Source organism: Oncorhynchus mykiss, chromosome 30, assembly GCF_013265735.2.
Source record: "Oncorhynchus mykiss isolate Arlee chromosome 30, USDA_OmykA_1.1, whole genome shotgun sequence".
Lineage (NCBI taxonomy): Eukaryota > Metazoa > Chordata > Actinopteri > Salmoniformes > Salmonidae > Oncorhynchus > Oncorhynchus mykiss.
In genome coordinates this window covers 20,479,060-20,494,223 of record NC_050570.1, presented here as the reverse complement: position 1 = coordinate 20,494,223, position 15,164 = coordinate 20,479,060, and the positions used below count along the sequence as shown (strand labels likewise).

The 15,164-nt window shown below is 42.5% G+C and overlaps 1 protein-coding gene across 9 annotated transcripts in view; it reads right to left on the bottom strand.

Annotated features, from left to right (window-relative positions):
* Nucleotides 1-4,676: 4,676 nt before the first annotated feature.
* LOC110521516 (nuclear factor 1 C-type) overlaps nt 4,677-15,164 on the bottom strand; it is a 123,068-nt gene continuing 112,580 nt past the window's right edge. For all 9 annotated transcript variants that reach the window (XM_036968482.1, XM_036968487.1, XM_036968486.1 and 6 more), the window contains one exon: nt 4,677-4,945. In XM_036968482.1, coding sequence (XP_036824377.1) covers nt 4,925-4,945 — 21 coding nt within the window. In that variant the 3' untranslated portion in view covers nt 4,677-4,924. The remainder of the gene's footprint in view (nt 4,946-15,164) is intronic.

Sequence of the window (15,164 nt, the reverse complement as noted above, 5' to 3'; positions counted from 1 at the left end):
CCGGATCACTGGTCACCTACAACACAACCTTCACAGCTCTCTACCCTCTCTAGCCCTGACCTCCAGTTGCAGAGTCAATCAACTAAATCAAATAGGCAAAAATCAACATCTTGAATTGGAGCTGGGATGAGCAACTCCAGTCCTCTGACTCCAATAATCAACTAATCATGATCTTCAGATTAAAATACAATTTGTTTAATCAGCTGTGTTTGCTAGCATGGAGAAAAGCTGCCCCTCCTTGAATTGGAGTAATTGCACATTTTCACTCATTCTTGCCACACATTCTTTATCATTGAAGAAGAGCTTTAAAAAGGGGGCAAAATACAACTTCAGCAAATGCTGAGCAGAGGAAACGAGAATTGCATATTTCACATACTGTATTACACCAAGCTGGAAGACATAATGAGAGGGGAAAGCCACAAGAGTTAATAAAACAAAGAAATGAACAAGATTCAAATGCAGCAAGGGTTCCATGTGATGGAAAGACAAATACTAGTCTATAATACTAGTCTATAATACCCACAAAAGGGAAAAGGGTGAAAAGACAATCCAATCTGTCACTACTTTAATCTACTATTGTATTCATCTAAACTGGATAATGACAAGCAATCAAACATGCAGCAATGTTTTTTGTCTTTTTTGCAGCGTTACCGGTTATACTAAAAAGAGAAATGAATTTACATTATTTTTATCATGTATTATTGTTCTTAACTAAAGGCAAGGCACATAATGTGTTATATCAAATATCGTGCAAAATAGAAGTTAACAATAGGGAATAAAAAATCCAAACGAATAGGTAAAAAGGTAAGAACCCATCAGTATTGTTTACTCTCTGTTCCATAGATTAGAGGGAGGAGGGGCTTGGGGGGAGGGGCTTGTGGGGGAGGGTAAGCTTCAGAAGGGTAGTAAGAGTTTCTGCCATGCACCCATGTCAGCATTATGGTGGTCAATAGAGCTAGAATCTAATGGTTTTCTTTTGAAAGCACCATGCATGAATATATATATCAGTGTCATTTCATATCAGCACCTTTAAAACAAGTCATTGTAGGTATTCTGTATATAGATAACAGATGTGAATTGGAACACCATTGCAAAGCCGTATTTAAAGGTTAGGTTTTTGTAACCAGTATGTATGACATTATTCCCTAGAAGTGTTTCTGTTTTAAATGAGCCATATCTGAACTAAACAAACAGTTTCTCTCTCTCTCTCTCTCTCTCTCTCTCTCTCTCTCTCTCTCTCTCTCTCTCTCTCTCTCTCTCTCTCTCTCTCTCTCTCTCTCTCTCTCTCTCTCTCTCTCTCTATATATATATATATATATATATATATATATATAGTGCTTTGATATGTTGGTTTCATGATGTCATTGCTGATAGCAGGGTTTTATGTTGTGTCTTTTCTTGGCTTGTCCCCAGCTAACCATCAATGTGCTCAGAAACGTGCATTTGGCTGGAGACGGGTTAGGACTGTGAGCTTTCCATGCCTTCTCCCCCTCTGTGCGTCACATCTCTCTCTCACACCACTTCTGCTGCCTGCCTAGAAGTCATTGAGGCTTGCAGTACTTCATACAAGCAAAAACTAAAATACAAAGAAAGGAGAAAAGAACTCGTGCTACGTCTTAGGCACTTTTCATGGCTGTATATATGGTTTGGCTTTGATTGAGGAGTCTCAAGCCCTGATGTTGTTTTCTATTTATAAAGATGAATTCTGCATTCATCCAAAAACATGCTGCAACAATGTCTGTTGTCACAAACTTTGCATTGCATCAGCAATTGAGACCCAGGGACAAAACCTCTAAAGATAGGTCTTACTAAATAGACTGGTGATGGACACTGCTGGCCAGTCAGTTGCTCCTTCTCAATGAGCCAGAATTCTGCCATGTGCACACATGGAAACATGCAGTGCCATTGGCTTAGAAACCATTAGGTCTTGGGCCAATGGTGGCACTATCAATGGTTACCTTTACAGCCACGCTTCTAATGATCTCATCGACTCATCTAACATCTGTGATCTGCAGTACAAAAGACAATCATGAATTCATTTTGTTTTTCGATTATATAAAAACAGCATGAGTAAAAGAATAAAGATGTGACGTAGATACACAGAATGTAGAGAGAGATCCAAAACGGTGTGATGCCATAAACCTGTCAGGATTCCCTGTACCTCAACATACACAAAGAAACTTCCACTAGAGCATAGAATATCTGAAACACAGTAGGGTTGGATTGTTCTAATCGATAGCTCAAGACAGAAAACACTCATAGCTCATGTACCCTGCTACCTAAAGAACACAACATAGTAGTTTCTACAACATAATCCTAAAACTACCTTTGACTTGCAACATTTTAATATGAATAGGCCAAAAGATAGCTGCTAAAAAAGGAAAAATGCATTAATTATAGTAGTGCAATGCCTGTAATGTCCAACGCAATTTAAACGGAATACACAAAAAAATAAAGAAAACATCTCCCCTCTACACCCAATACTTTCTCAATAGTGACAAAACTATTTTTTTTCTCCTTTGTCACTGTGCAGAATAAACCCCCGTTATCTACATTAATCCAAACTTTATGCAATATTATCTCAAGAGTGGGGCAAGGATAGGGAGAGGGGGTTTCATTATGTTTGAATTGTATGCACACACAAACAAATGTCAACACAAATACACAACAGTTGACAGGCACAAAAGGGTCTCTCAGTTATTGTGAAGACTTACAAACACCTGTTACAGTACCTGTCCTTTCGCGATGCTCTGTACTGCTCTAAAACCTGATCCTTCTGATCCGTGCCTCGTAAAAGATACTTACAGTGCCTTGCAAAAGTATTCATCCCCCTTGGTGTTTTTCCTATTTTGTTGCATTTACAACCTGTAATTTAGATGGATTTTTATTTGGATTTCATGTAATGGACATACACAAAATAGTCCAAATTGGTGAAGTGAAATGAAAAAAACAAAACAGAAAAGAGGTGCGTGCATGTGTATTCACCCCCTTTGCTATGAAACAAGGGGCACCACCAAGCAAGCAGCACTATGAAGACCAAGGAGCTCTCCAAACAGGTCAGGGACAAAGTTGTGGAGAAGTACAGATCAGGGTTGGGTTATAAAAACATATCCCAAACTTTGAACATCCCACGGAGCACCATTAAATCCATTATTTAAAACATGGAAAGAATATGGCACCTCAACAAACCTGTCAAGAGAGGGCCGCACCCCAAAATTCACAGACCAGGCAAGGAGGTCATTAATCAGAGAGGCAACAAAGAGACCAAAGATGACCCTGAAGGAGCTGCAAAGTTCCACAGCGGAGATTAGAGTATCTGTCCATAGGACCACTTTAAGCCATACACTCCACAGAGCTGGGCTTTACGAAAGAGTGGCCAGAAAAAAAAACATTGCTTAAAGTTTAAAAAAATAAGCAAACACATTTGGTGTTTGCCAAAAGGCATGTGGGAGACTCCCCAAACATATGGAAGAAGGTACTCTGGACAGTTGAGACTAAAATTGAGCTTTTTGGCCATCAACAAAAACACTATGTCTGGCACAAACCCAACACCTCTCATCACCCAGAGAACACCATCCCCACAGTGAAGCATGGTGGTGGCAGCATCATGCTGTGGGGATGTTTTTCATCAGCAGGGACTGGAATTGAAGAATTGAATGAAGAATTGAAGGAATGATGGATGACGCTAAATACAGGGATATTCTTGAGGGAAACCTGTTTCAGTCTTCCAGAAATTTGAGACTGGGACGGAGGTTCACCTTCCAGCAGCACAATGACCCTAATCATACTGCTAAATCAACACTTGAGGGGTTTAAGGGGAAACATTTAAATGTCTTGGAATGGCCTAGTCAAAGCCCAGACCTCAATCCAGTTGAAAATCTGTGGTATGACTTAAAGATTGCTGTATACCAGTGGAACCCATCCAACTTGAAGGAGCTGGAGCAGTTTTGCCTTGAAGAATGGGCAAAAATCCCAGTGGCTAGATGTGCCAAACTTATAGAAACATACCCCAGGAGGCTTGCAGCTGTAATTACTGCAAACGGTGGCTTTACAAAGTATTGACTTTGGGGGGGTGAATAGTTATGCATGTTTTTTTGTCTTATTTCTTGTGTGTTTCACAATACAAAATATTTAGCATCTTCAAAGTGGTAGCCATGTTGTGTAAATCAAATGATACAAACCTCCCCAAAATCCATTTTAATTCCAGGTTGGAAGGCAACAAAAATGCCAAGGGGGGTGAATACTTTCGCAAGCCACTGTAGCTCAGTGTTTATTTTAAAAAATGACCAAAAAATGGACTGTGTTAAAGGAAATCTTGAACCCCCCCCCCCCCCCCTTTAAATGAAGTAACTACATGATTGTCTATCAAATTTGATGAAAAGTAGACTTTTGTTTCTGCAGGTAAAGGGAGGTTATTGACCATGTGCAACCAGCTTTCAAAAATAATTACCGTCCCAGAAGAAGTGTGGAAAAGTCTGATCACAGGAACTGAATTCTTCTCTTTCTTGTTGATTAAGAAAATAAAGGATACTTATTTTGCATATATGAAGAAGCAGCACCTGTAGCGGGGGGGGGGGAGGGGGGGTATGGGGGTATGGGGGTACTGGGGTCATGTCTCTGCCCCACAGTTAATTTTGGCTGCCCAAACATCCTCTTCTCTTTCTATCTTCTTTCTCTCCTTGGACTCGCTCTCTCCCCCTCTGTCTTCATTTTCCAAAAAGGTGTTGTGAAGCACATTTTATGTTGATATACATATATAAATATATATGCACACATATATTTATATATATATACATACTGTATATATACTGCATATATATACATTTTCCCTCTTGCATCTCTTTTTTTCTTTTTCTTAATTCCACAAAAAGTGTTGAATCTCAAATCCACGTGTCCATGCCCTTTTCACTTATCCTTGTGTTGTTTAGTTCCCCAGGTACCAGGACTGAAAAAAAGAGCAAACATTTTCAGATTACATATGAATGGCGGATATTTTTCATTGACATTCAAAGAAGACAATAAGAAAACATTGTTTCTCTAGATTTTCACATCTGAGTACACTGCAGATTATCACAGTCAATGTACAGGTAACTGCCCAAATAATGGAAACACTTGATTAAATGAGGGATATTAAGTATTTTGAAAGCAGGTGTTTGCACACAGGTGTGGTTCCTGAGTTATTTAAGAAATTAACGTCCCATCATGCTTAGGGCCATAAAAATGCTGGGCAGGCCATTATTTTGACTACCATGGCAAGGCCCCAATCCACAGGGCAAGAGCAGGGCCGGTTTAATGTAGGGGCTGAAGCCCCTGGGTCCAGGCCTGTGGGGGGCCCAAGAGGCAGCCTAAAAAAATCCTCAGATGGGGTGAGGAGAGGAGGTAGAGGCCCACGTGGGTAACTGGGCGGCCCTGCCTTGATTGGGTAACTGATTAATACAAATTTTAAAAATTAACTGCATAATAAATGTGACTGCTCAATTGTGTGAGTCTGTGCTCAAGCCCGTAGTTTTTAAAAGAACAACTGTGAATTAAGTTTTACCACAAGCACATAAGGTATCTGCCAACATTAAGGAAACACCAACATAGGAACTCTATATCAGGTGGCGAGAAAGGAAGGCCCAGGAAAATAATTAAATACTCCAGCTACCCAATACTGTTCACTCTGCTTCTGCACGGCAAGCGGTATCGGTGCATCAAGTCTGACACTAACAGGCTTCTGAACAGCATCCACATGCCATAAGACTGCTAAATAGCTAACTAAATAGCTAACAAAATGGCTGCACAGACTATCTGAGTTGACCCTTGTATTTGATTCTTATTTTTACACTGTCTCTATGCACACTCACAGGGCCCTACACACTACACACACTGATACTCCAACACATAAAAACACTCACTCTATCATTTTCTCACACATACATAATATGCACATACAGTTATCCTGCCTCTACACACACCCACTAACATACAATCATCATATAACGTACGCTGCTGCTACTCTGTTAATCATATATCCTGATGCCTAGTCACCTTACCCCTAAACATATCTACCTCTGTCACGCCAGTATCCCTGTCACCTTACCCCTAAACATATCTACCTCTGTCACGCCAGTATCCCTGTCACCTTACCCCTAAACATATCTACCTCTGTCACGCCAGTATCCCTGTCACCTTACCCCTAAACATATCTACCTCTGTCACGCCAGTATCCCTGTCACCTTACCCCTAAACATATCTACCTCTGTCACGCCAGTATCCCTGTCACCTTACCCCTAAACATATCTACCTCTGTCACGCCAGTATCCCTGTCACCTTACCCCTAAACATATCTACCTCTGTCACGCCAGTATCCCTGTCACCTTACCCCTAAACATATCTACCTCTGTCACGCCAGTATCCCTGTCACCTTACCCCTAAACATATCTACCTCTGTCACGCCAGTATCCCTGTCACCTTACCCCTAAACATATCTACCTCTGTCACGCCAGTATCCCTGTCACCTTACCCCTAAACATATCTACCTCTGTCACGCCAGTATCCCTGTCACCTTACCCCTAAACATATCTACCTCTGTCACGCCAGTATCCCTGCACATTGTAAATATGGTACTGGAACTGACCCTGTATATAGTATGTTTACCCCTATACATATCTACCTCTATAGATCCAGTATCCCTGCACATTGTAAATATGGTACTGGAACTGACCCTGTATATAGTATGTTTACCCCTATACATATCTACCTCTATAGATCCAGTATCCCTGCACATTGTAAATATGCTACTGGAACTGACCCTGTATATAGTATGTTTACCCCTATACATATCTACCTCTATAGATCCAGTATCCCTGCACATTGTACATATGCTACTGGAACTGACCCTGTATATAGTATGCTTACTTACTTTATCATGTTCTTCTTATTTCTTGTTTTTATATATTGTGTGTTTTTGTTCTACCTAGATATGTTTAGTATTACATTGTTATTGATTACTGCATTGTTGGGTTTAGAGCTCGCAAGAAAGACATTTCACTGCATGTGACATTAAAACCTGAAACTAAAGTGTCTTAAAAGGATGTTGCGCCACCACAAGCTGCCAGAACAGCTTCAATGCCCCTTGGCATAGATTCTACAAGATGACCTAAACCATGCCGGGCAAATGCACCTCACACCATAACATCCTTTGTTTACTCAAGTGTTTCCTTTATTTTGGCAGTTACAGGTATGTCTACCGTCGGGAACGCTGCAGTTTGGGCAGCATGCGAGACAAATATAGGCTACAGCTTGTTGCTTTGTGGCCATAGACATACAGTGCCTTCGGAAAGTATACAGACATCTTGACCATTTCCACATTTTGTTACATTACAGATTTAATCTAAAATGGATTGAAATGCATTCCAGGTGACTGGAATGAAGCTTGTTGAGAGAATGCCAAGAGTTGCATCAAGAATGCCAAGCTGTCATCAAGGCAAAGGGTGGCTACTTTTAATAATTTGTTAAACACTTTTTTGGTTACTACATGATTCCATGTGTTATTTCATAGTTTTGATGTCTTCACTATTATTCTACAATGTAGAAAACAGTAAAAATAAAGAAAAACCCTTGAATGACTAGGTGTGTCTAAACTTTTGGCTGACACTGTATATATAGTATATATATATATTGGCTCCTAATATTGTACAATCTGTGTGTCGCTTCATTGGCCTGGGCTATTGTTTGTTTGAATTCAATACCAGGTTGATCTCATTTTGTGATGTCAGAGTAGCCAATCACTTCGGTAATTTGTGTGATATTAAAAAAGATTCAGCTAATGTCTTCTGTCATGCAAATGATGTAGAATTTCATGAAATGTGTTTTTAAGAGGCTGATTTTTTTCACACACTGCAAAAATGATTCCCATGTGTAGAAATCCTAAAAAACACTTCTGCTCAACTGTAGCCTATGCCACATGGCAAACGTTATTGGCTTTATTATAAAGGGTATTTTTCTTCAACAGTAAATTTACCATCAAATTGCATCTTGGGGGACGAGGGTGGCAAGAAAAAAAAACAAAGCCCAGAGGGCCTATGATTTCTTAATCCGGCCCTGGCTACGAGTGGTCACTGAATGGTTTGATGAGCATGAAAACGATGTCAACTATTAGCCATGGCCGTCTCAGTCACCAGATCTCAACCTAATTGAACACTTATGGGAGATTCTGAAGCGGAGCCTGAGACGGCCTTTTCCACCATCATCAACAAAGCACCAAATTATATCATTTCTTGTGGGAAGAATGGTGTCGCATCCCTCCAATAGAGTTCCAGACACTTGTAGAATCTTTGCCAAGGTTCATTGAAGCTGTTCATGGTGGCACAACACCCTGTTAAGATACTTTATGTTGGCGTTTCCTTTATTTTGGCAGCTACATGTGTCGTATGATAAACAGTTGAACTTTTATGTCTACATCAAGTGCATAAATTCAACATAATGATGTTTTGCTTCAACAATTAATATTAAGAGGGCTAAGAATTCCTGTCAGTGTGTTGAATATTATTATGCAATTGTAAACCCTGTGCGTCAGTGTGTGCGTTCACAGCGCATGTCAGTGTTGTTTTGGGCCTACTGTACAGTATGAGACGCCATGTGAATAGTAGTGATTGTGAATAATGCATGACCAGGGTAGTTTTGTGGCCAACTCCAGACACAGTGCTTTATTTTCACAGCGTTCTGCAATCAGTGTCTTCTCCACTAATGGGGCCCAAACACTTCCAGTCAGGACGACCAACCAAATGGAGCAATTAAAAATAATATGGAGTAAAAGAGCTGCTACAGCAAGAAAGATCCCAGCAGGATTCCACCCAAACCTTTAAAAAAAACATACTAGGACTTTGGCATTTGCCTGCAGACCACTGAAATCTTACAAAAACAATTGACAGGACTAAATAAAATAAAACACAACATGTACCCTCAGCCCCCATCTTAACATTTTCCACCAAGGTTTATGTCATTTTAACAGCCCTCAAACAGACCTATTTAACTGCACCCAATTGTACTGATTTAATCAAGTTTAAAAAGGAAACTTCTTGCCTATTTCTTGTTAATGCTCAGAGTGAAATACCTTGTAGTCCATGGCTCCAGTCTCTTAACTCCTGCCTGCCCACTGTTCACCAGGTACACACACACACACACACACACACACACACACACACACACACACACACACACACACACACACACACACACACACACACACACACACACCGCGAATGATAACACACACACACCGCAGTGAGCCTGCTAGTATGCTTATAACCTCGATGTAGTGGCGCTTCATCATTCACAGATGTACAAATTTGTACCTACTTATCACTGTATTCTGTGGGAATGAGGAGTGAGCTATGGAGCTATGGACAGACTCTTGGAAAAACTTTGAAATGGGGTTTGGAAACAAACTGCTGAGCAGGGTCAGGAGAAACCAAGCCAAAGCCACATTAAAGAGGCAGTATTGTAATTCAGTGGAGTTGCCTGGCTCATAGGAAAGGCCACAATGGAGGTTGCCAGTCAAAGCAGGGGGCGATGAGGGTCTGTGCCAGGGGAGTGAACTCTGGAGGGCCCCTTGCTTGTTGAGTCTATGGGGATAGAGCCTACAGTAATGACTGGAGCTGCTGTCTTCCCTGTGTCCATACAGCTGAGCTCTTAAAGAGTGCAGAGGGTAAATACCTATACTGTAGGCTACAGGCACCAGCATTCAACACAGTGTCCAGAGCCTTTTACTACTGGCATAATTTAATCAACAAATGTGTTAAGTTTTGGATCTCATCTATGCAATGAATTAAAATGGCCGCATGCCATTCCAGTATTTTGGAAGGGGGGGGTAAATATACAATCTACCTCCACTCTCAAGAAGCCAGTCATGATTCAATATATTTTGAGTTTACGTTATAGAAACACAATACTTGCCTCAGTGGAGCCCGGCAATTTACATTGTGAATTCCCCCCTCTCATTTAGGCATTTCTGTGGCAACCTCCTGGGTCTCTCTCTTTACAAATAAGCATAAGCTTTGCCAGACCTCTCTGCATTGGGCTTAGACTCCTTCCTCAAAACAGAACACGTCTCTCTCTTTACAAATAAGCATAAGCTTTGCCAGACCTCTCTGCATTGGGCTCAGACTCCTTCCTCGAAACAGAACATGTCTCTCTCTTTACAATATATTGTAACAGTGATGAACTTGCTTTGCAAAGGCCCAGATTTAGGTCAATAGCAGCAGCCCTAGGCCTGGAGTCACAGAGAGCCCTGAGGTTGTGCTGACATTACGGTCAGTGGAGCTGGAGCAAACAACCAGCTGTGTCCAACTCCTCTTCATACTTGGGAAAGGAAAGACACATCTTTAATGGGAGCGATATGGACATGTAGTAGTGAGACTGGAGACTGATTGAAGATGCAGTAGTACTGGCCCTATAGTCCAACAAAGTAATGCACAGGCCAAACCAGAGCACAACACACTATCAGCGACATATTAAAGTGTGAGGATACAGTATATCAATAAAGTAAATCCCTCAATTATTCATGGACTCCCATTGTAACAATTCATGTAACTATGAATTAACTTTGGAAAACAGTGAAGGGAGGGGCTGTTGAGCAATCAGTGAAGCAGTAGTTCACTCTATGACCTCTTGGTAGAAGCCTCTCTCCCATACTACTCGTTTCTTCACAACCAATTCATGGTAAATACATTCATCCAATTGCCTGTGATATGAATGCCGCATCTCAACAGTGTAACATGGCAATGAGTATAGTTACTAATATAAAAACAAATGAATACAAAATGTTGAAGACATCTTAAAGTTGAAAGTAAAAGTCCTTTAGGTCCCTTAAAATGTTATGATTTAATGGTGAATTATGAGGAAATAGGAATTACATTTAGAGAACGGAGCAGGTTCCAAATATGCTGCAAAGAAAAATAGGTAGTCTTATAATTTCTCTCTTTTGTTTAGGAAAGGCGTTCACCTTTTCTTTCAGCACTCTTGTTGCATAACTTATTTAATTAACTTCATTATTTGCATATTATACACGCTTCCGAGGAACCAAAAGAACATTTTAGTGATTGGAAAGACAAGCAACCGCAGCCAATCAAGGTTAACTGTGGTGAGTGTCTCACTCCAAAAACAATATTTTGTTTCTTGCAAAATGTTTCCCCCGGTGGGGAAAGCATAGCTATGAAAATACAGAGCTGGGACAGAGCTCCACAGTTAGAGAGTAGCAGGAGAACTACCCAGTTAGAGGGTAGCAGGAGAGCTCCACAGTTAGAGAATAGCAGGACAGCTCCACAGTTAGAGGGTAGCAGGAGAGCTCCACAGTTAGAGAGTAGCAGGAGAGCTACCCAGTTAGAGGGTAGCAGGAGAGCTCCACAGTTAGAGAATAGCAGGAGAGTTCCACAGTTAGAGGGTAGCAGGACAGCTCCACAGTTAGAGGGTAGCAGGAGAGCTCCACAGTTAGAGGGTAGGAGGAGAGCTACCCAGTTAGAGGGTAGCAGGAGAGCTCCACAGTTAGAGGGTAGCAGGAGAGCTCTACAGTTAGAGGGTAGCAGGAGAGCTCCACAGTTAGAGGGTAGCAGGAGAGCTCCACAGTTAGAGGGTAGCAGGAGAGCTCCACAGTTAGAGGGTAGCAGGAGAGCTCCACAGTTAGAGGGTAGCAGGAGAGCTCCACAGTTAGAGGGTAGCAGGAGAGCTTCACAGTTAGAGGGAAGCAGGAGAGCTCCACAGTTAGAGGGTAGCAGGAGAGCTTCACAGTTAGAGGGAAGCAGGAGAGCTCCACAGTTAGAGGGTAGCAGGAGAGCTACCAGGAAAGAGGGTAGCAGGAGAGCTCCACAGTTAGAGGGTAGCAGGAGAGCTACCCAGTTAGAGGGTAGCAGGAGAGCTCCACAGTTAGAGGGGAGCAGGAGAGCTCCACAGTTAGAGGGTAGCAGGAGAGCTCCACAGTTAGAGGGTAGCAGGAGAGCTCCACAGTTAGAGGGTAGCAGGAGAGCTCCACAGTTAGAGGGTAGCAGGAGAGCTCCACAGTTAGAGGGTAGCAGGAGAGCTACCCAGTTAGAGGGAAGCAGGAGAGCTACCCAGTTAGATGGTAGCAGGAGAGCTCCACAGTTAGACGGTAGCAGGAGAGCTCCACAGTTAGACGGTAGCAGGAGAGCTCCACAGTTAGACGGTAGCAGGAGAGCTCCACAGTTAGAGGGTAGCAGGAGAGCTCCACAGTTAGAGGGTAGCAGGAGAGCTCCACAGTTAGAGGGTAGCAGGAGAGCTCCACAGTTAGAGGGTAGCAGGAGAGCTCCACAGTTAGAGGGTAGCAGGAGAGCTCCACAGTTAGATGGTAGCAGGAGAGCTCCACAGTTAGACGGTAGCAGGAGAGCTCCACAGTTAGACGGTAGCAGGAGAGCTCCACAGTTAGACGGTAGCAGGAGAGCTCCACAGTTAGAGGGTAGCAGGAGAGCTCCACAGTTAGAGGGTAGCAGGAGAGCTCCACAGTTAGAGGGCAGCAGGAGAGCTCCACAGTTAGAGGGTAGCAGGAGAGCTCCACAGTTAGAGGGTAGCAGGAGAGCTCCACAGTTAGAGGGTAGCAGGAGAGCTCCACAGTTAGATGGTAGCAGGAGAGCTCCACAGTTAGAGGGTAGCAAGAGAGCTACCCAGTTAGAGGGAAGCAGGAGAGCTACCCAGTTAGAGGGTAGCAGGAGAGCTCCACAGTTAGACGGTAGCAGGAGAGCTCCACAGTTAGACGGTAGCAGGAGAGCTCCACAGTTAAAGGGTAGCAGGAGAGCTACCCAGCTGTCCCCTCAACGCAGCACACCATTGTACTGAACTCACTGGCCTTACACTGAGTGTACAAAACACTAGGAACACCTGCTCTTTCCATGACATACACTAACCAGGTGAATCCAGGTGAAAGCTATGATCCCCTATTGTCACTTGTTAAATCCACTTCAATCAGTGTAGATGAAGGGGATGAGACAGGTTAAAGAAGGATTTTTAAGCCTTGAGACAAATGAGACACGATTGTGTATGTGTGCCATTCAGAGGGGAATGGTCAAGACACAATATTTAATGTAAGTGCCTTTGAATGGGGTATGGTAGTAGGTGCCAGGTCCACCGGATTGAGTGTGTAAAGAACTGCAACGCAGCTGGGTTTTTCATGCTCAGCTGTTTCCAGTGTGGATCAATAATGGTCCACCACCCAAAGGACATCCAGCCAACTTGACACATCTGTGGGAAGCATTGGAGTCAACATGGGCCAGTATCCCTGTGCAACGCTTTCAACACCTTGTAGAGTCCATGCCCCAACAAATTGAGGCTGTTCTGAGGGCAAAAGGGGAGGTGCAAACTCAACATTTGGAAGGTGTCCTTAATGTTTTGTACATTCTGTGTATATTATTATATTACTATGCTGCCTTTGAGGCATTATGTTATGTTATGTTATATTTAAAAACAATTAAAAAACCTTACTACTATCCAAAATAAAATTATGCGATAATTAAAATGTAAATAGTGACACGCACACACACACACACACACACACACACACACACACACACCATGCACTGGAGCAGTTTTTCAATCTAAGCCTGAGCAATCAATCCCAGCTTTTTTGCGCAGTGGACGGATCGCTAGAAGAATGACTAGAGCTGGATAGGCTTGACTGTTTCTTTCCCACTCCCTGAAGTCCAAGTGCATCCTGCAATTACATCATGTCTGGTTTCCCTTAGCAACCAGACAGTCCTGGACGTGACCATCCTGAATAGGCTCCTCCATCCCCTCCCCCTCCCCTCCTCTCAGTTAACTGTAATTTGTCTAACTATTGACCTTTTTCACAACTGCCACCAGTTTGACGCCAAAACATTGACAACAAATACATATTAAAATAGTGAAATAAATAAGTGTGTATAAAATATAAAAGGATATTTCATGCTGAAACCCTCATGTTAAACACCAATTGTATTCACTAAGTTGAGGGTTTATATTTAGGATTTACAGATTTGTCATTCTATTGTTTATTTTACAATCATTTATTATTTTATATATTTTACATGTGATAAGGTCACACATAGGGCCAAAGATAATTACAGACATCTGTGATAATCTGAATTACCCAAAAGGGCCACGAGATGTCTTAAATTTCAAAAAATCCTTGAAAGTGACCAGAATTATGGTAGTTTACTGGTAAACGTCGAAAGTTTCCAATAATATACCTTCCCTTTGCAACCTTAGTTGGGTTACAACAAAATAAAATGTAGCCTGGGGTGTAGCATTGTCCCTGTCTAATTGCATTACACTGTGTTGGTTACTATTGCATCTGCAGGATCCCTGTGTTCTTTCATGTTTCTCCTGGCCAGATCTGCTGACTCTGCCATTGTGCTTTAGATCTAATTCACCTCTCAAGTTACATTCCTAAACACACACACACACACACACGCAGGTAGGCAGGCAGGCAGGCAGGCAGGCAGGCAGGCAGGCAGGCAGGCAGGCAGGCAGGCAGGCAGGCAGGCAGGCAGGCAGGCAGGCAGGCAGGCAGGCAGGCACATGCACAAACACACCTCTCCTAGCTCAGCGGTCTCTTTCTCAACTCATTCTCTCCCTCTCTCACTTTACATCATCACACGCCTCACTGAGGTGCACTTGCCCTTTTTATGGAGCAGGGAGCACTGCAATGCAGCAGCAAGCCCCAAAAGCCTCCGCTCTGCAGCCACATTGGGACATATAGAGGTACTGTGTTTAGTTGGTCTTTTAGTCTTGCAAAACAGCAAAACAGTGAGACCAACTTTAACGTTTATAGTTTTCCAAATTAAAGACTCATCTATCTCTAAATGGAAGTGACCACGAGTGTTAACCGTGAATAACTACAACCTCACTCGGAGGTAAATGTAAGCTTGAAGAAGAGAGAAATGCTTTTAGCCATGTGAATCTCTCTCACACAGGGAAAAGCCCTGTTACATCAAAAGGGTCCTGGGCTGGCCGTGAACATTCAGACCCTGAGGCAGATCCTAGCTAATGCCCTCAGATCTATAATTGAACATAGACATATGGTTTTGATATCAGAGGGAGGAACAAAGCCAGGGGGGTGAGAGAGTTTACAGCTCTGAACTGCCTTGAGCAACAGGAGTAGAGGCCTTTGGTATGTATGACATCAGCAACTTTCTTAA